At 37.4% G+C, this 20,700-nt stretch overlaps 1 protein-coding gene across 1 annotated transcript in view; it reads left to right on the top strand.

Moving 5' to 3' along the window:
• The window catches only part of SLC9C1 (solute carrier family 9 member C1), an 87,058-nt gene that overhangs the window by 19,671 nt on the left and 46,687 nt on the right, over positions 1 to 20,700 (top strand). The window contains exons 8-12 of the mRNA XM_039250338.1: positions 4,439 to 4,538; positions 11,856 to 11,999; positions 13,175 to 13,349; positions 16,817 to 16,898; positions 19,057 to 19,223. Of these exons, the coding sequence (XP_039106269.1) occupies positions 4,439 to 4,538; positions 11,856 to 11,999; positions 13,175 to 13,349; positions 16,817 to 16,898; positions 19,057 to 19,223 (668 nt within the window). The remainder of the gene's footprint in view (positions 1 to 4,438; positions 4,539 to 11,855; positions 12,000 to 13,174; positions 13,350 to 16,816; positions 16,899 to 19,056; positions 19,224 to 20,700) is intronic.

Here is a 20,700-nt window from a genome sequence, read left to right as displayed (position 1 = left end):
AAATCAAAATTACAATGAGATACTTTATCATGCCTTTCCCAGATAATTTCATAAGCAATTGAACAAAAAATAATTATGACCATAAAAAGATATAAATAAAAACTTAAGAGCTTGGTTTATAAGATGTATAGTTTTATCTCTCCAAAGCGAATACATATCCTTTACATATATACCCGTAGACCATTTACAGAAATGAACCAGACTCGAAGAGCATTTTAATAAAATCCCAAACACTGTTCAATCCCAATGCAACTTTAATTTTTAATTACAGAAGGAAGGTCTTTAAAAATAGTCGTCCTAATAGCTTGAAATTATATATACTTTTCTTGATAGCTTTTAGATCAAAAAGGAAATCAGAATAGAAGTCGCAGGTCAAGTAAGGTTAAATATTAGAAAATCCATCAATATTATTAATTACTTTGCCACCATTTCCTCCTCACAGAGTGTGGTAGATATTCATAATTCATCACATTATTGTTTTCTGATGAGGCCTCAGAATCTCATTCAACCCAGCTCTTCAGGACAACCCTGCAAATGACTTGGAGCTAGCATGTGTAGTAAATACAGTAAAACCTTGGTTTGTGGGCATAATTCTTTCCAGAAACATGCTTGTAATGCAAAGCGCTTTGGATTACACAAAGTGCACAAAGTATTTCAAAGCGAATTTCAAGAACTGTTGGCCCAGTTGTGACCACATGACTTTCATTGTCACATACTACTCGTATGGCAAGACATCGCTCGTTTACCAAGTTAAAATTTATTGGAAATATTTGCTCGTCTTGTGGAACACTCACAGAACAAGTTACTCGTACTCCAAGGTTTTACTGTAATACCTAGTTATCTAGTTACCAACTTATATTATGCACTTCCATTTACATTTAGGAGTAAGACAATGTTGCCTATTCTCATATCCATGATTTAAAATAGTTCTTTAGCTAATTAAAATAGCTATTTAAAACAGAAGCTTTAGCTAATTCATTAAGGAAAAAAAAATCTTTATCCATAATTTTAAAAGAGAAAATGATTTCATTAGTGACACTATTTTAAATTACATAGAAAACCCAAAAGAATTAATTAGTAAACTAAGCCCAAAAGGCTTTTTAATAACTTGGTAAAAGATAAATATACAAAAAAAAAAAAGTGTTCTTATAAGCTAGCAGGAGTTAGTTAGAAAATATAATGAAACTTTTATCCTTGTTAGGTTGGCAAAAAGCTATAAAATATAAAGGAATAAACGTAAGAAGTTTGAGTGTAAACATGGAAAATTATGAGTTTACTGAGAAATATAAAACTGGAATAAACTAAAACAGAAAATCTTTTTAGAATTGCTAGAGTAACAAGATTCATTATTTCCTTGTCTGAGAAAGGAAAGGCAGAATATAAGATCTTGAGGCTTCCTACCTAATCAGGAGATTAAAGCCAGTTATAATCAAGTGAGTTGATAGAATCAAATTAATGAATTAATAGACATCGAAGGAATGCCAGTTAAGATACATTCATCATGTACTACTTTAATTGTGTATACCTAAATTTCTACAAAAATATATTCCAAAAAATATAATTTTCTCTAATATTAATTAGTAAGGGTTAAGGGATATACCCCCAAAATAATTATAAATCTGTAGAGTTAAAATATCTCTATAAATATTTTAGAAAGAAAACTTCTAGGACAGAATTTCCTGAAAACAAAGTACAGAGAAAACATAAATCTAATGTAAAAGGACTTTCACTCTGACCTGGCTTAATGTTTATATTATTAGTATCTTCAAGATATTCACTAGAAATATTTTCCGGGTGTCACTATTACCTAATAAATTATAATGACTAGTCCAGGACTTGATCTCCTCAAAGTGCCTGTGTCCACACTTTCCTCAACTTTTATAATTCAAAACTGACTAACCAAAGTGTTAGTTTCTGGCTTAGGTACCATTTCTAGCCAGGACTAAAATAAAGAATATAAAATTTGTAATTTTCTATCAAGGGAAAGACTCAGTAGTGTGATAATGATACTAATTTCATAAAATTAAAATGTATTACAGTCTGAATCAAACAATAATAGAAATTTGAGGGGAGAGGTTGAAATTTTACAAAACAATTTGAAATATCATCTGGAAATACAAATGGGAGAATAGACAAGATAACTTTTTTTAAAAATGGACAACTTTCCCTACTAGGGAAATAGGTAGGTATTAAACATTTAACAAGCCACCAGTAATTAAAATGCAACTGTTGTAACAAAGCAATGTAAAGTAAGCCAAAGAAATGGAAGGGCAAATAACTGCTTCAAATATGCCTGGCAATTGACAAATAATGACAGAAAGGTAGCATATCCACAATTCTCTTTACTATTAAAACAAAACTTTTAATTTTTATTAACTAGAACAATGTCTGCTAAACAGTAAGTAGAAAAAAGAAACTTGTTACAGAGCTCTATTACTGTATAACCTCATTTCAGCTTTTGGAAATGTGTGACCTGGTGGGTATGTATGCTTGATGTATGCCATGCTGAGTGTTCACTGTGAGCTCACTCCACTGCTCTCGAAGATCTTGACCAATTATCTTAAATTCCCAGATCTTTAGCCTCTGAGCACCCAAAGGTCTCCTCACAATTTCTGAAAATTTTTGTAGGTTAGTTCCTCATGATCTCTGCTATCTCCTTTAAATATACAGACAGTTTTGGTTCTTAGTAAACTTTACTGAAGATGGGGACAAGGGAGCTCACAGAGGAAGTGACATTATGTAATTCATGATTTTATAAAACCTGAGGGCCACTTTTCATTTCTCACTTTTCCATGCTTCCTGCTTAATTTTTACCACTTGTGTCCAGTATAGAAATTCAGCAAGTATCCTTTCATGTTTGAAGCTACCTTTTGGGTCTTGTTCTCCACTCTCAACTAGCTTATCAAATTATTTCTTCTAAGCAAATGTAGTCCTCTCCATTATAGAAATTCCAATAAAAATTTTCTTTAAAATTATACCTATCCTGCTGGACTTACAATGGGCCTCTGTCTTAATACACCCATCTTAAGTTAAAAATTTCATAAGTCACAAATACATTCGGTACTCCTAACCTACTGATCATCATAGCTTAGCCCAGTCTACCTTAAACATGCTCAGAACATTTACATTAGCCTACAGTTGAGCAAATCATCTCACACAAAGCCCATTTTATGATAGAGTAGATCTCGTGTAATTTATCGACTGGTGACTCAAAGTGAAAAGCAGAATGACTGCATGGGTACAGAATGGTTCTAAGTGTATCGGCCGCTCATCCTCATGATCGCCTGGTTGATTGGGAGCTGTGGCTCACTGCCACTGCCCACCGACACAAGAGATCATGTTACCGCATCTTGCTAGCCTGAGAGGAAAATCAATATTCAAAATGTGAAGTACTGTTTCTACTGGATGTATACTGCTTTCACACCATTGTAAAGTCGAAAAATTATAAGTCAAACTTGCATAAGTTGTGGATGATCTGGACCTGAAGTCTTGGTAGTTGAATCATGGGTCCTCTTTAAAACACACACATGTACATGGGACACACATATACTGGGTGGCTCAGTCGGTTAAGCGTCCGACTTGGCTCAGGTCATGATCTCACGGTTTGTGGGTTCGAGCCCTGCGATGGGCTCTGTGCTGACAGCTAGCTTAGAGCCTGGAGCTTGTCTTTGGATTCTGTATCTTCCTCTCTCTCTCTGACCCTCCACTGCATGCACTGTCTCTCTCTGACTCTCAAAAATAAATAAAAACATTTTTAAAAACTTTACAAAATAAAACACACACACACAATCTCTATACTGTACCATATTATTTGGATTTTTTTTACATTGATAATATACTTCTTTCATATTGCAAGGGGGAATATAACTGTACTCCAGCTACTTTTAAGAATATTCCAGTTTTTCATGCTTTTCATTCCCACACAGTAAATGCACCAAAACAAAATTAAACCGGGGAAGCATAACCATATTGGGTTTCTACCACTTCGACTCCCTTAGTCCTCCACAACGTCTAACCATTCCTATCTCCTACTGCCTCCCAAGAAGAAAGCATATGAAATGGGCTAGTTCATGAAGAACTCATTTGTTCACTTCCATTTTATTCCTCCAGAGCCGGTCTGATAAAATGACTCCTGTAATGGGCGCTTTGGCTGCACGAGGCCATGGTAGAAGAGTTTGGTGAGCTTCAAATTGTTGGCAAGAATCCGAAACCAAAGCAGGGCAAGGATGTTAGACTCCACAGCACAGTTGGGTGTGAATCTGAGGAGGAAGAAGAACGATAGGTGGTGGTAGTAATCTGCAATATAATCCAGTTGAAACCAAGTAGAGTAGCCTCTCTATAAAGTTACTCTACTCTCAAGATATCTGATATTTTCAGCTCGAGCAAAATTTGTACCACTGTTGATCCTAAAGTAATACTTTATTTCTTTTTAAAATAGGTGAGCTAGTTGGAATGTCTGGAATATTTACCCTGGCCATTATGGGACTTTTTTTAAATTCTACCAGTTTTAAACCAGGAGTTGAAGCACTTCTTCTTGAGTGAGTAGCTAGCATATTTTTATAATTGTTTATGCATTGGATGCTATAATATTGAAATAGTAGCTAAATCTATATCTACATTGGTCAAAGTAAGACACTGACTTGAAAACTACTCAACTAAAAACCTTTCCTAGAAACTCTATCGTTTGTGTCCTCTAATCTTCTAATTTTAGGCAAAATTTGTAACTTTACCTGAGTTCACGTTGGCTCTATTTTCCCACTAATTCTCTCAAGTCTCTGACCATCTATTCAGTAATTTCCAGTATAATCCCACTGGACAAGGCCAGGATTAAGGTAAGGCAAGTGAGGCACTCATCTCAGGCACAAAATTTAAGAAGGTGCCAAAAAACTCAGTAATCAAGATAATCTTTTAATGTAATATTTTTGGGGGCACCTGGGTGGCTCAGTCAGTTAAGCGTCCAACTTCAGGTCATGTCGTGATCTCATGGTTCATGGGTTTGAGCCCTGCGCCTGATCTGTGCTGACAGCTCAGAGCCTTGAACCTGCTTCCAATTCTGTGTCACCCTCTCTCTTTGCCCCTCCCCTGCTATGATCTGGCTCTAACTCTCTCAAAAATAAATAAACATTGGGGCGCCTGGGTGGCTTAGTCTGTTAAGCGTCCGACTTTCGCTTAGGTCATGATCTCGCGGTTCCTGGGTACGAGCCCCGCGTCGGGCTCTGTGCTGACTGCCAGCTCAGAGCCTGGAGCCTATTTCCAAGTCTGTGTCTCCCTCTCTCTCTCTGACCCTCCCCTCTTCACGCTGTCTCTCTCTCCTAGAAATAAATAAAAATATTTAAAAATAAATAAATAAATAAATAAACATTAAAAACATTTTAAATTAAGTTTTAACGCATTATTTTTGGAAAAAAAAGAAATTAATGCAAAAAAAACCCCCATGGTGAAAATGTAACCATTTTAAAGAAATATTAGAACAAGATTACTGATCGTTCATTGCCTCAGGCTCCAATATGACTCAGCACGGCACTGCTGCTAGAATAGACCAATATTTTAAGGACAACAAAGCGATGGCATGCAAAGCAAATTAAAAGATTAAGCTGGGGCCTTTGAAGAGGATTGGCAGTGTTATAAAAGAAAGTATGGCCAAATGTACAAATTTACAAATTGTGCCTTGCTCAGGGGCATCAGCTTAGGGGAGAGTGGAATTTGTGCCAGCCTGGTAGAAGGGTGTTTTCTGTGATGATACGACACACAGGCTGAGGATTTGACTTCACTCACAACGGTAACGTATGTTAACAGAGGCCCTGAACATAATCAATGATTTTTGGAGTTTAGGAGAATGTTAAAGAAGACAGAATAAATTCAGAAGTCAGAAGTCTGAAAGTATAGGATCTTACAGAATGTTGGAACACTTTACTAAAATTTCACGTCCATTACAACGGAAGCAATGGTACCAGCACCTAGGGAGAATTACTTGGGTCACAATTAATTACAGCAGGAAGAACTAAAAACATTACGTGTTTTAAATCTGATTTTAGGAAGTGATTCTGACATCTGCCTTTACTCTTTTGCTCTAACTAAAAGCTGGATCTCCCTTGAAGGCACTCACTCCCTTAAAAGTTGTGTTTTCCTCACCCACATCCCTGGTACTACTGAGCCCAGAGTTGAGGTAGGTAATCTTGCTGTACCTTAACGTCATTTATAGATCATTCTTTCTCATTCTTCCTGAGAATAACCCAATTTTGCAGCTCATGCCATCAGATTTTGCCACCTGCCACTCTCTTGCTTGTAGTTATCCATAGATCCCTGAATCACACTCTTCACATTTCTTGAAGATTTTGACCACCCTCTCACTGTGACTCTCCAGCAGCATTACCCTATCACCGTTCTCAGTGATGACGGTTAATATCCACACAGTTGATCCTTCTGTTTCACCTTTCAGTTCCTGGACCTCCTCTCCTCCTGAGTCTGTTCAGAGCCCCCTGCTTCAGCCAACCATGAACATGGTCCTATAAATGACCACTTCATAATCTCAATTTCAAGAATCTTACTGTTGAAAATATGACACATGTCAGTTCTTACTCTCCAAGACAGTAAAAATCTAAGATGACACTGGCAAATCCTCCTATATCCTACAATAGTCTGCGGCAGGTCCTTGCGATTCTCGAAGAGAAAAGGAGCATCTATCCCTTGTTTTCAGCTTACAGCCTCTAGGACCCTGATTTGAACGGTTTCGCAAATACAATGAGACTACACTGACTACACTGTGTCGATCTTACGATCTTTCACTGATCTTCATCCACCCTACTTCCTGCTTACCCAGATCATTTCTTTTGTTTAAAACCATCTAATAACTTCTCATCTCTTTTAGTAGCAGGTAAAATCTTTTTTAAAGATTTTTATTTGTATTTTTTTTACTTTTTTTAAAATTAATTTTTAAAACTTAAATCCAAGTTAGTTAATATGTAGTGCAATAATGGTTTCAGGAGTGGAATTTAGTGACTCATCACTTACCTATAACACCCAGTGCTCATACCAACAAATGTCCTCCTTCATGCCCATCATGCATTCTTCTACCCAAAGCCTGATGGGATAGCTGTCCAAGCTGTCCACCTGCCGGGAGTCACCTCCCTCCAGAGTTTTATCTCAGAAGGAATTGTGTTTCCCCTACTCTCTGGGAGAGTGTCCCGCTGAGCAATGGCCTGATGCTGGCTTGCCCCAGCAAACATTCGTGTGATCACACAGCAGCAGAGGTTCAGAGCTTATGGCAAATCACAACACACAGCCAGCACCGAGTTGCACTGCACTCTGGCATCTTTGTCTCAATACCAGCAAACATGGCTGCTCTCTGGGGTCCGCTGGGACCTTTGCCTGTGAGCAGGCCATATGGTGTCTGTGACACACAGACCCCTCTGCCTGCTCCTGGGGATTCGCCCTACTTCCTCACCAGAGCACTGCCAGGCACTGAGCTCTGAAACTTCAGACTCTGCGCTCCACTATAGAACCCTGGCAGTATTGACACCCTCTCCTTTCTCCTCGTCAATGGTTTTGGAGAACAGATTTCTTGTTTAGTCCCCTGCAAGTGTTTTCTTTCTTTCTCTCCAGCCTCCTTTGGAGGGAGTGCTTTTCTTGCATGATCTCAATGAACGCCACTCTCGCCCTTCCTCTTTCTGTCCTTTCTCCTCTCTCGGTTAGGGCTCCCTAACTTCCGAGGCTTTTCTCTCCCTCAGTTCACCTCTCTGCCCCACATACCTGCTGAGGTCTGTAGTTCAGCTTGTGAAGATTATTGCATTTATCTTCAGATCAATTTCCTAGGTGTTCAAAAATGGTTAAGTGCTGATCTAGTTGCATTTCAGGGATGAGACAAGCTCAGGGTCTCCATACTGCGCTGTCATCTTGACTCCTCTCAAGGCTGGTTTACTTTTAAGGTTAAAAGCCTCAAGTGGTCAGGTCAAAGCTTTTCCAGTGGCAAAGTCCAGTGTCCCCCTCGTTTTCACCACTCTCACCGATCTTGCCCCAGCCACACTGATCACTTTGCTATTCCTTACACATGGCAAACAAGCTCCCTATTTGGATCTGTCCTTGCCTTTCTGCTCCTGAAATGTGCTCTCCCTGCATGCTGGTGGAGAGGCTGCCTCCATTCTTTCATGCTTCTATTTAAAGGGGCACCTGTGTGGCTCAGTAAGTGAAGCATGCTTCTATTTGTCTATCACCTTGTAGGAAAGAAATGCCCCCCCCTAAAAATACTTCCTTGCCGGCCTGTAGAATCTTTTATTCCTGACAAACTGACATTCTTACAGCATTCAGTCCACAAGGTCATATCTAGTGGCTCAAGGTCTCTAGGCTAGTGGCTGTGCAACCTCAGGCAATAAAAATAATGCGGTTGCCTGGACCTGTTGAATCAGATTCTAGAGGGTGAATGCATAGGACTTCTGATCTTTAAAAATTCTCCCCTAATGACACTTACATACAGACAGGATTGTAACCCTTTGCTACCATAAAAGATTTAGATTTATTAAGATACTCATGATCACCAAATAAAAAAGAGGGACTTTAAAAAAAAAAAAGTCAGAAGCTCTTTCTCAGTGTACCTGACTTATCGCGCACGTGTGTGCGCGCGCGCACACACACACACATCCATTAGATGGGTTGGAGCCTGGTTGTTTGGCTCACACTGACTCTGAATTTGTTAACAACTGATTCCTTAAAGAATTTGGTTTCCTCCTCATCACAACCTCCTTGACCTCCACCGCAGCAACTTCTTACTTGACACATCCCCAAAAGCAAGGGAATCAAGAGCAAAAATAAATGATTGGGACCTCATCAAGATTAAAAGCTTCTGCACAGCCAAGGAAACAACCCAGAAAATTAATAGGCAACCAACGGAATGGGAAAAGATAGTTGCAAATGACATATCAGATAAAGGGTTAATATCCAAAATCTATAAGGAACTCACCAAACTACACGCCCGAAAAACAAACAGCCCAGTGAAGAAATGGGCAGAAGATATGAACAGACACTTCTCCAAAGAGGACATGCAGATGGCCAACGGACACATGAAACGATGCTTAGCATCCCTCCTCATCAGGGAAATACAAATCAAAACGACACTGAGATACCACCTCACGCCACTCAGAGTGGCTAAAATGAGCAAATCAGAGAACTCTAGATGCTGGCGAGGATGTGGAGAAACGGGCACCCTCCTACACTGCTGGTGGGAATGTAAACTGGTACAGCCCCTCTGGAAAACAGTGTGGAGGTTCCTCAGGAAACTAACAATAGAACTCCCCTAGGACCCAGCAATAGCACTGCTAGGAATTTACCCAAGGGATACAGAAATGCTGAGGCATAGGATCACATGGACCCCAATGTTCATAGCAGCACTCTTAACAATAGCCAAAACATGGAAAGAGCCTAAGTGTCCATCAACAGATGAATGGATCAAGAAGATGTGGTTTATCTATACCATGGAATACTACATGGCAACGAGAAACAATGAAATCTGGCCATGTGTAGCAACATGGATGGACCTTGAGGGTGTTATGCTGAGCGAAATAAGTCAGGCAGAGAAGGACAAATATCATATGTCTGCACGTATAGGAGGATTAGGAGGAACTTGACGGGGGAACAAGGGGGAGAAGAAGGGCGGAAATGGTGGGGGAAAGGGAGAGAGGCAAACCATGAGAGACTCTTGAATGCTGACAAAAACTGAGGACTGATGGATGTGGGGGGGAGGGGGGATGGGCATGGAGGAGGACACTTGTGGGGATGAGCACTGAGTGTTATTGAGTGTTATGTGGAAACTAATTTGACAATAAACTATTTGTAAAAAAAAAAAAAAAAATTTTTATTTTTTTTTAAATTAAAAAAAAAATTTGGTTTCCTCCTCATCAGGTTTCTCCCATTAATCTCTACCACCTATGAAAGGGTCTTGATGGCTCCTCAATACTTGTTGCTTAATGGATTTGATTATGTTTTATGCTCATTAATGAGACTGTTACATTTGGTATTGAGCAGCATTTCCCCACAATGTTTGGAAAAAATTTTAATTATGTAGTTGTTAACTGAAGAGAAAAGTATGATAGTAGTCATATTCACCATTCACTTGACCAAATTATCTTACTTATTTAATGTTTACAAGTGATTTCATTAATTGTATGAGTAAGTACATATAATGGCTTGAGAGATTTTTGGAGGGTGCTTATTGTATATGGTGTAGTAACTGTGGTTGCTTTTGATAGTGACGTCGAAAGAAGGATTAAAACCATAAATATTACACACTGTCATGAAATATATCTTAATGTGTTTCCTTCCAAGTTAATGTTGAATGCAACATTTAAATCCAGACAATAACAGAATTTAAACTATGGTCATACATATGTAAGAAAGAGATGATAGGTCATAGCCTAGAGTAATCAGCCTAAATTCAATCACAAAGGAAGTATTTTGAATGATTTGACTTAATATTTCCTAGTCTAGAATGTTTTATATTGAATTTTTCTCGAATAATGCTTAGGTATTTGTGGTTCTTAAATATAGTTCAAAACAGAAGGTTCTTATTTTTTTAAGTTTATGTATTTATTTTGAGAAAGAGAGAGAGCAGAAGGGGAAGAGAGAGAGGGCGGGGGTAGGGAGGGGTGGTGGTGAAGGAGAGAGAGAAGAATCCCAAGCAGGCATTGCATCTTCAGTGCAAAACCCCATTGTGGGGCTCGAACTCACAAACCATGAGATCATAACCTGAACTGAAGTCAGACATTTAACTGACTGAGCCACCCAGACACCCCTGAAAATTCTTATTAATGTAACAAGGAAAGATTGGATTTTTGTACTGAATTGTTTTCTGGCAAATCAGTATTTCTGGAGGAGGGACAATCATTATCTTTAAAGGGTTTCAAGGTAGTATATGGCTAAACCAAGCTACCTTCATCTCAAAATCTGGTAATCATGTGCCCTTATAATCTTTTCAATTTATTTTGTTGTAAATATAATATTGTGACATTAAGTACATGAAACACATAAGATGTACACATGCTTACAAATCCCCAGTGGAAAATCTACAAAGGGCACTCATTAGAATAAAGGATTAATTCACATCTTCTAAGTCCCAGCCAGATTTTAGGATAAGCCTTCATTCTATCACTGTGTAAAGCAGACTGGCAGTTTAGTATTCCACTTAAAGATAAATGATTTTAGCTCTTTTCGATGATACGAAGAGTTCACAATCAGTATTTTCAAGCTACGTGAACTACAATCCCTGAAGAAATTCTGTCAAATAGTACAAGTACAAATACAACCAAAACATGTCTCAAAATCAATCCCAAAAGAAAGACACCAATTTACATGTAGGGTAAGCCAATTAAAATTGATTTAGAATTTATTTAGAATTGATTTAGAATTTATTTATTTACTTGCCTGAGTTATAATTTAACTCCCCAGTTAAATTTAACTGGGGAGTTAAATTATAAGCCTTATTTATCTTTATTTTCTTTTTCCTATTATTATTATTATCTTAATGTTTTATTTATTCTTGAGGAAACAGAGAGAGAGAGACAGCGAGAGAGACAGAGAGAGAGAGAGAGAGAGAGAGGAAGAGGAGGAGGAGAGGCAGACACAAGGGGAGAGAGAATCTGAAACCGGCTCTGCATTGACAGCAGTGAGCCCAATAGAGGGCTCAAATTCACAAACCATGAGATCATGACCTGAGCTAAAATCGGACACTCAACCAACTGAGCCACCCATGTGCCCCTATCTTTACTTTGTTGACTAGGCCTAGCACAATGCCTCACATAGATAAGCCTTGTGATAATTATATATTAGTTAACTACAATTAACTATATTTTTTTTCCCTGAAAATGCAGATTCTGGAACTGTCTATCATTTGTTGCTTTTCTTATGGTGTTTACCTTCATTGGACTTCTAATTCCTGCACATACATATTTATATATATCATTTTCTGATATATATTATACATTAAATATCTATTTCACACTTATTGTTTTAAGGTAAGATTGTCATTTGAATTTTTCTATTTATAGTACATTGACTAAGCCCAAAGAGATTTTTAAAATAGAAATGTTTCATTCCTTGGTGCGAATATGACAAACCGCCTCTTAACTTGCCAAGGAATCATCAGCAAACTAGAGTTTTAGTGTTTTTTGTAACTGCATTAATGCAGCTTTTAACTGAATTTCAAAGCAATCTAAACACCTTATAGTATTTTTGATAATTAGAAGAAAAAAACCTTTCATAATTTTACTACCTAGAGGCAACTGCTATAAACATTTGGTTAATCAAGTTGAGGTTTCATAAAGTTCAACACTGATCTTAAGTAAAAATTTTATGTTGCCTTGTTTGCCTAATATTATATAACAAATAATTTCCTGTTGTGTTTAAATTATAATTAGAAATAGATTTTTTAACAATCAAAAGGATATCTTCCTTGTAAATGTCCTTTTGCTTAAATAATTTTTGTAGTTCTCTTTTCAATGGTAAGAGGTAGGAAAGAGTCGGCCTGTGTAAGGGAAAAGGGGGTGACACAGAGGAGGAAAACCACCATGACTGCAGTCTCAGGATTCTTGAATCTCCATCACTCGCGTTGTTAACACGCTACTTCCATCTAGGAAAATTAATAGGGAGTGGGCATCAGTTGGCTACTGCTGATTAAATGGAAATGAGTCCCAAATTATCAGATACAACTAGTGTAAAGTGTAGGAGGTGTGTGATTAAAAGAAAAAAAATAAAAATGAATTGACCAATATTGGAAAGATTCAGCAAGATTAAAATCTACAAAGACAAAGAAAGAAGGACATTCTCCCCCTTCACGTCTCACTCATTAGATTTGCTTTTATTTCTTTTTGGGATCTAGAATAAAAATATATTAACAAAACATCTCTAACTTTTTCTTTTCCAACTCAAGAAACACCACTCAGGGTGATGTGGAATTAGCCTTCTACAAGTCTAACAGAAAGAAAGGAAGAGAAAACTGCCATACTCTTGTCTGTCCATGAAATGCTCTTCCATCTGTTTTTGGTGCCTTGCTAACAGTGTGTGAAAGATGGCTCATTTGTCTGAGTTGGCATTCCACAGAGCATAGACTGGAATAGAACAGAATGAAGTGAGGAGGTTGTGAAAATACCTATGGCAAAAATAACTTTTAAAAATATCTTTTGTCTTTTAGACTTCTGGTTTTTCTACTAATGAGCCCTCTTTTGTCTCGACTTGGTCATGGGTTCAGCTGGCGTTGGGCTTTCATAATGGTCTGGAGTGAAATGAAAGGAACGCCTAATATAAACATGGCTCTTTTCCTTGCCTACTCTGACATTTCTCTTGGAAGCGAGAGGGAAAAATCTCAAGTAAAGATAAATGATTTGTTTTTATTCGAACATTTTATGAATCCTGTTGCTGCATACTTAAAATACACTTTAGTAGTGAGGTAGCTCATTGCCACTTGCACTGTGGGAGTGATTTAGCCATGATGGCAAGATTGGAGAGAAGAAGAACACCAGGCAACTTTCCTCTTCCTAGGGAACATTCTGACTTAGAAATACCTAAATCCTTTCGTTACACTCTTATTTTTTTAAATTTTTTTTTTTTTTTTACTGTTTTATTTATTTCTGAGAGAGAGACAGCATGAGCAGGGGAGGGTCAGAGAGAGAGGGAAACACAGAATTCGAAACAGGCTCCAGGCTCTGAGCTGGCTATCAGCACAGAGCCCGGTGTGGGGCTCGAACCTGCAAACGGTGAGATCACGACCTGAGCTGAAGTCGGACGCTTAACCGACTGAGCCACCCAGGCGCCCCTCGTTACACTCTTAAAATAGGTTTATTACAAAGGTTAAAGAAATTAAAACTCAAATAATTTAAGGAGCACCTGGGGGCTCAGTTGGTTAAGCATCTAACTCTTGATTTTGGCTCAGGTCATGATCTCATGGTCACGGGCTAGAGCCCCATGGAGCTTGCTTGGGATTCTCTCTCCCTCTCTCTCTGCCCCTTTGCCATGTGCACAAGCACAGGTGCTCTCTCTCTCTCTCTCTGTCTTTCTCTCAAAATGAATAAATGAACCTAAAAAATACTTACAAATAATTTAAAATAGTACCTAATATAGAGTATGTCCTTAATAAGTGTTTTTATTTTTACTTACTCCTAATACCCATTTGAGAAAAGCAGGAACCTACTTATTATTGGCTCCATTGCTTTCTATAACTTTGTGAAACCCCATTAATTAATGCTAGGAGTCAAGAGAAGTTACCTATTCGCTTACAGTAGCTTCAAATTCTGCCTAACAGAACAATGGGCATGACTCTCCATCTACCTTATTTCAAGGTAAGATCATTACAAGGAGCTCTGTAAGAAATTTCCTGTGCAGATATCACAATGCATCTAATACTTCCATTGTGGGTTTTTTTTTTTACACATCAATTCCAAATAGAAAGGGAAGAGCAGCAAAGGGATTATTGTATGTCTTAATTAGATAATAGTCCAAACATTAAAATATTAAATATTCAAACACTGCTTTTAAAAACCAAAATTATCTGCCATTCCATGACCTCCTCCTTCTTTTTAACCTATATCCACACGCCTAAATGATCAAGGTCAGTTCCTTACCATACATACTGACCAGTGCAATGGTAGACATCATGCTTGGATCTGGGTTCTGAAATTTCTAGATGGCTGCTATTTGCCGTGTGGCCATTAGCAAGTTATTTAATTCCTCTCTCACTGCACATGTCAGTTTCCTCATTCCAAAAGGGACTTAATAGTACCAATGGTTTTTTAGCAAATGTTTAACAAATAACTTTTTTAGGGGTCAGAGGGAGTCCTAATTTGTAGTATTTACCAGTTTCCATGGTGTAATCACTCTCACTAAGAGAACATCAATTATCTCAATAACAACTTCCTGAAAATTGAATGATCAGCTCTTATGAACTGGGAAAAGCCAGCCCTAGCATGCCACTATCTCAGAGTGTTAGTATGAGAAATAGAAAATGTACAGAAAATGCTTAACACATTGTTTAGCATATAATAAGTATACAATGAATATGAGCTATATTGATGATGATAATGCTTTGAAATAAAACCTTCGTAAATAAAATCATGTAGTGAGATGTCCTCACTAGAGTAGTAACTGGTTGAAAAGAAAGTAACACTTCTTCATTTAATTGGGCTGAACCCTATAGCTAACTTTTTAATATTCGCAAAGCAGCACTAGAGTAAAAGGTTAAAAGTAACTTAATCTTGTGTCTACTACTCACAAGTTTACTGACCTTGGCTAAGTGACAGTGCCTGAGTTTCCCACCTGTACGACTGGACTATATTGGGATTCACTTCATAGAACTGTTGTAAGGATTAAATAAGCCTGATATACTGTGCTCTATGCTTACTATATAGATGTTAGCTTTTATTACTATTAAATTGACTAACTTAGTGATCCTCAACTTTGAACATACTTTAGAATGCTTTAGGAACTTTTAGAAAATTATGAATGCCTGTGAATTCTGGCCATGAGTATGATGAATAGTGGATATCAGACTTATTTCCTATAGTAAACAACTATAAAACTGGTTAAAATAGATGAAGCAATTGAATACAGTTTTCAAAATTTCTACAATTTTACAATAAAAGAAAAACAACCAAATTTTTTAAAACAGGCAAAAGAGTTAAACAGACACCTCATAGAGAAAGATATATACCACTAAGCATGTTAAAAATGCTCAACTTCATTACTTTAGGGAAATGCAAATTAAAATGACAATGAGAAACATAATGTTCAATTTACATGAAGGTTTTAGAACTGGTAGTTCCTCTCTATAGAAATAGAAATCAGACCTCTTGTGGGGTAGGGGACTGATTGGACAGGAGAACTAGAGATATTTGGGGGGGATATAAGAATATTGAACATCTTGATAGGATTGAAGGTTGCATGGGTATATACACTGTCAAACGTTGTCAAATGGTACAAAAGTACATTTCAATGTATGTACATTACACCTCAGTTTTTCTAATTTCTAATGCTTGGGCTCCACCCTTGAATAAATCAGAAGTTCAATGGGAGCATCCTGGGCACCAGTATTTTAAAGCTTCCCAATGATTCTCTCCTCCTGGAGAACGTCTGGTGTGGTTTCATGCTCTGTCTCTAACCTCCATCTGTAGTCACAAAAAAAGGAAAGGCTAGGGGTATAACATAAGTTCTGGAAATTAGAGTTATGGAAGTCAACAGAAGTGTGCAATCTTAGATTGAAAAGTGTTGCTCCAACTGGGAATATAAGCAGAGAAAAAAAAATCAAGTGGCACCAGAGATATCAATTGTTCCTCCTCTTGATGATGAAGGGATGGCAGAGAAGCAAAACATGAGGTGAGGCGAACACAGCAAGACCCCTGAGCTGTCCATTTTCCCCAGATGAAGAGACTTATTTGATACGGAGGTGCTGGTAATGTTGAACCCAGAACTGCATGGCTGTGTACACAATGGTGTGTATAGTGAATAAGAATTGACAAAGTACAAGCATAGTCCCAAGGCTCAAGAAGTGCAGCGGTGAAATTTAAGGACAAGCTTTTTATTTTCCCAATGTGTCTATAAGTATTTGTTTACTTCTCAGATCATGTGTCCTGAGTTTTGATTTGGTTCCAAAAGCATGAATAAAATCTATGCAAGGAGATAGAGAACACCCAGAGTACTTTCATCATGCCTGACATTCATATTCTCCCTTACTATGACCATTTATTGACCTAATAGAACCTAGTTTAACTTACATTAGCAAATATAGAATATATTACATGAAATTGTCATGAATACTTACTTTGTATTTTTCTTTATACTCTAGATACTATTTCACGGAGTGTCGGTGTGCTTAGTTACCTTGATTGTCAATAGATTTATTTTGCCAATGGCAGTTAGTAAACTAGGTAAGCCCAACTACTTACTATTCTGAGTGAGGAGAAACATATTCTAATAACATTTTTAAAATGTTTATTTATTTTGAAAGAGACAGAGAGAGCTCAAGTGGGGGAAGGAAGGTCAGGGAGAGAGAGAGAGAGAGAGAGAATAAGGGGTGGGGGCTGAGGGGGAGGGAGGAAGAGAGAATCCCAAGCAGGCTCTGTGCCGTCAGGAAAAGGAATTCCTTGGCTGGTTTTAAGCAAGTAAGCATAGTTATGTGGTTAACTCTAGTTCTATGGATAACTGATTGTGGGGTGTGAGGATATTGAAGCAGAAATAGCAATTTTAGGAGGCAACTGCATTATACAATATGGCCATTTTCATCCCCTACTTTTTAACAATTGAAAAATCGGGATCTAGAGAATTAAAAATTCATGTGACAGTTGAAGAACTAGAAAAAAAAGGCCCTGATGCTCTTAATCCATTATATTCTCAACTGCTCTATCATCCTTCCCATTACACACAGTGTTTTCACTCTAATGGCAATTTGGTTTTTTTTTTTTATTTAAAAGAGAGAGAGAGAGAGAGAGAGAGAGAGAGAGAGATAGAATGAGTGGGGGAGGGGCAGAGAGCAATGCACAAAGAGAATCCCAAGAAGATTCTGTGTTATCAGTGCAGAGCCAGACACAGGACTCCAACTCATGAAACTGTGAGATCATGACATAAGCCAAAAATAAAAAGCCAGAGGCTTAACCAACTGAGCCACCCACGTACCCCTCTAATGGCATTTTAATCAATCTGAGAGTCATCTTTATGAATGACATTGCGTTACCCAATCTGCATTCCTTCCTTGTATTAGTAACAAAACCTTTTCTTTTTTCTTTTTTAAAGTCTCTGAGCCCTAACATTGTAAATTTGGAAGAAAAGATTAAATAAAGTTTTGCAAAGAGTATCATATGTTCTACTTAGTAGCTAAATAAACTTAAAATTCTTATTGTGGAGTATGTTTACTTGCACTAAGAGCAGTGAATATTTGCTCACAGAACAATTATTGCTTTCCAAGGAAGCTTCTATGGTTCATACAAAGGAATTTGTGTCTAATTGTGAGAGTCCTTCAAACCTTAATGAGGTCTGGAGACAAATAGATATCAAATACTTATCATAATTATATACAATATTATATTTAATAGGATAGATGTGTATATGTATATATACTCTGTATATATATATATATCAATACTTCCTACATGTATATCTCCTGCATATATGTATATTTACATATATTTTGTATATTTGTACATATGTACACATAAGATATATATGTCAGGGATGTATATGTCAGAAGTATAGGTATATGTATGTGCAGATATATATCTCCTATATCTCCTATATCTCATATATATATATATATATGTATGTGTCATCTATTCTGTGTATATATGTATATGATATTATACGTATATATCATATATTCATAAAGAGATTTACAATAAGAAGTTGGCTCACATGATTATGGAAGCTGAAAAGTCCCAAGATCTACAGTCCAAAAGTCTGAGAACCGAGAAAGCCAACTGAGTGTAAGTTTCTATCTAAATTATGAAGGCAGGAGAGGACTGAGTCCCACCTCAAAGACCATGAGGCAGAGTGAATTTTCTTTTGTTCTATTCTGGCCTCCAATGGTTTTGATGAGGCCTGCCTGCATTGAGGAGGCCAATCTGCTTTGCTCAGTCTACCAAGTTAAATATCATTCTTATCCAGAAACGTCTTCAGAGACACACCAAATATCTGGGTATCTTGTAACCCAGTCAAGTTGACACATAAAATTAATTGTCACACATCTTATCTTCTGTCTCCTCATCTATCAAACTGGGAAAAGGGACTTAGCTTAAAAGGTGGGTACAGTAATCAGAGACAATACATTCAAGGTGCTGAGATGTGTTGTTTCAGCACATAGGAAGCATTCAATAATTATTAACTATTACTGTTACCATCATATACCTCAGTTTTTTTGAGTATGAAAGTAGAAAAGCTTAAAATTGTTAGGGTTCCCATTATGAAACAATGTATGCTGAGTCTTTAACTTAAATGAAAATACTTGGTGACAAGTAAGGACAAAGGGAAACTTATAATCCATATTCAAAATGGTGTTGTCCTTATTATTGATAAAACATACTCTTTGTATCAAAGGTCTTCGTGATGTCACATCAACAAAATATAAATCGCTTCACTGTACATTTCAACACTTTCAAGAGCTAACCAAATCTGCAGCCTCTGCACTCAAATTTGACAAAGATCTTGCTAATGCGGATTGGAATATGGTTGAGAAAGCAATTATCCTTCAAAACCCATATGCAGTAAGCAAATAATATCTTTCATTGATTCTTTCGAAGCAGATATAATTAATTACCTTAAGTAAGTATAAATGTTATTCATTCACAACTTTTAATACTTGTAATAGAGAAGTTGTGCTGTTAGCTCACAGTCATAGTAGTAAGGAGGGGACATTAGGCAATTTTGTGATCCTTGGGGGGCAGCATAGAAGTGACAATCTCTTTGAGTGAGCAGAATATAAGTGGTATAAACTCAAAAGAAGGAGTGCTGAATTCGAGCTTCCTTTGAAAGTTACCATCAAGAGGAAAGTGAGCCTTAGAAAATGCAAGTTTTTTGCTAGATTGACAGTGGACAGGTGCCTTTGTTCAGCACTGATTTACACTAGTGTATATGCCAAGAACTTGCTAGCCCCTAACTTATGATTAATATTATTTCTGGTATAAAATAGAATTCAAAGCCAGTCTCATGAATTTGAGTGTGAGTGAGATGTCACCTCCTGCTTCTGAGACATGCTTTAGAATATCTGTGGTTGAAGTGTATGTAACTCACCAATTAGTCATGGTTGCCATAATGAGAGTTGTTCTTGAATCTTCTCAATGTTATTGCTGTTTTGCTTTCTCCTATGTCAGGTCCAGCTTTCAGTGCAGTGTTTCAATGCATACATATTTTATGATGCAGCTTTTGCAATGTTTGTCTGCAGCATACAATATGAGAAGCCAACTTCTAGGAGTGTAGACATATGATAATTGGTTTCTATAAAATAGGATTCCTCAAAATCCATTTCGTATCCACTAACCAGTACTTAAAGCTCCAGCTGGGGATCCAGAAGCAAGCCCCCCACCTATAGGAATAATGATTTCTGGATAAGACAAGTACCAAGTGAAATCTAATTATTTTCTATAATAGCTCCCAATTTCTGATTGTGGCCTTTTGCTAATCTGGCTGCAGCAGAATCATTTAGAAAGTTTACTAAAATATGGTTTTATTTCTCAGCCTCCCGCCTGGAGATTCTGATGCAGGTGGTCTGAGGAGGGTCCATATGTATTTTTATTCCATTTACCCAGCAGATTTTACTGCAGAGTCAAGGTTGAGGCCCGCAGTCTGATACTTGATCTGTTTCAGAAGGCAGATGATCAAACAACTGCTTTCTCCTATTTACAGTGCAGACACAGGGGACTATTACAGTGTTACAGATAGAGCACGGGCCTTGGACTTGGAAATTCTGGGTTCATTTCCAGTTTTGTTGCTTAGTAAATAGCTTTGTGATCTTGAGCAAATGTTTTATTTTCTCTAAGCTTCAGCTTTTCTCATATGTAAAATGAAATTATCCATAATTCCCATCTCCTAATGCCAAGTTCATTTTCTATTCTATCTTAAGTGATTAGGTTAAAGCAGTGATTGTCAAACTCTACATGCAGCAAGAATCATGGAATGGGTTTGTAAAATCCCTGTTCCCCCAGAGTTTGTGATTTAGTAAGCCTCTGTTGGGGTCTGAGAATG

Source organism: Hyaena hyaena, unplaced genomic scaffold, assembly GCF_003009895.1.
Source record: "Hyaena hyaena isolate Hyena2069 unplaced genomic scaffold, ASM300989v1 scaffold_366, whole genome shotgun sequence".
NCBI classification, from domain to species: Eukaryota; Metazoa; Chordata; class Mammalia; order Carnivora; family Hyaenidae; genus Hyaena; species Hyaena hyaena.
This window is presented reverse-complemented; position numbering and strand designations above follow the sequence as displayed.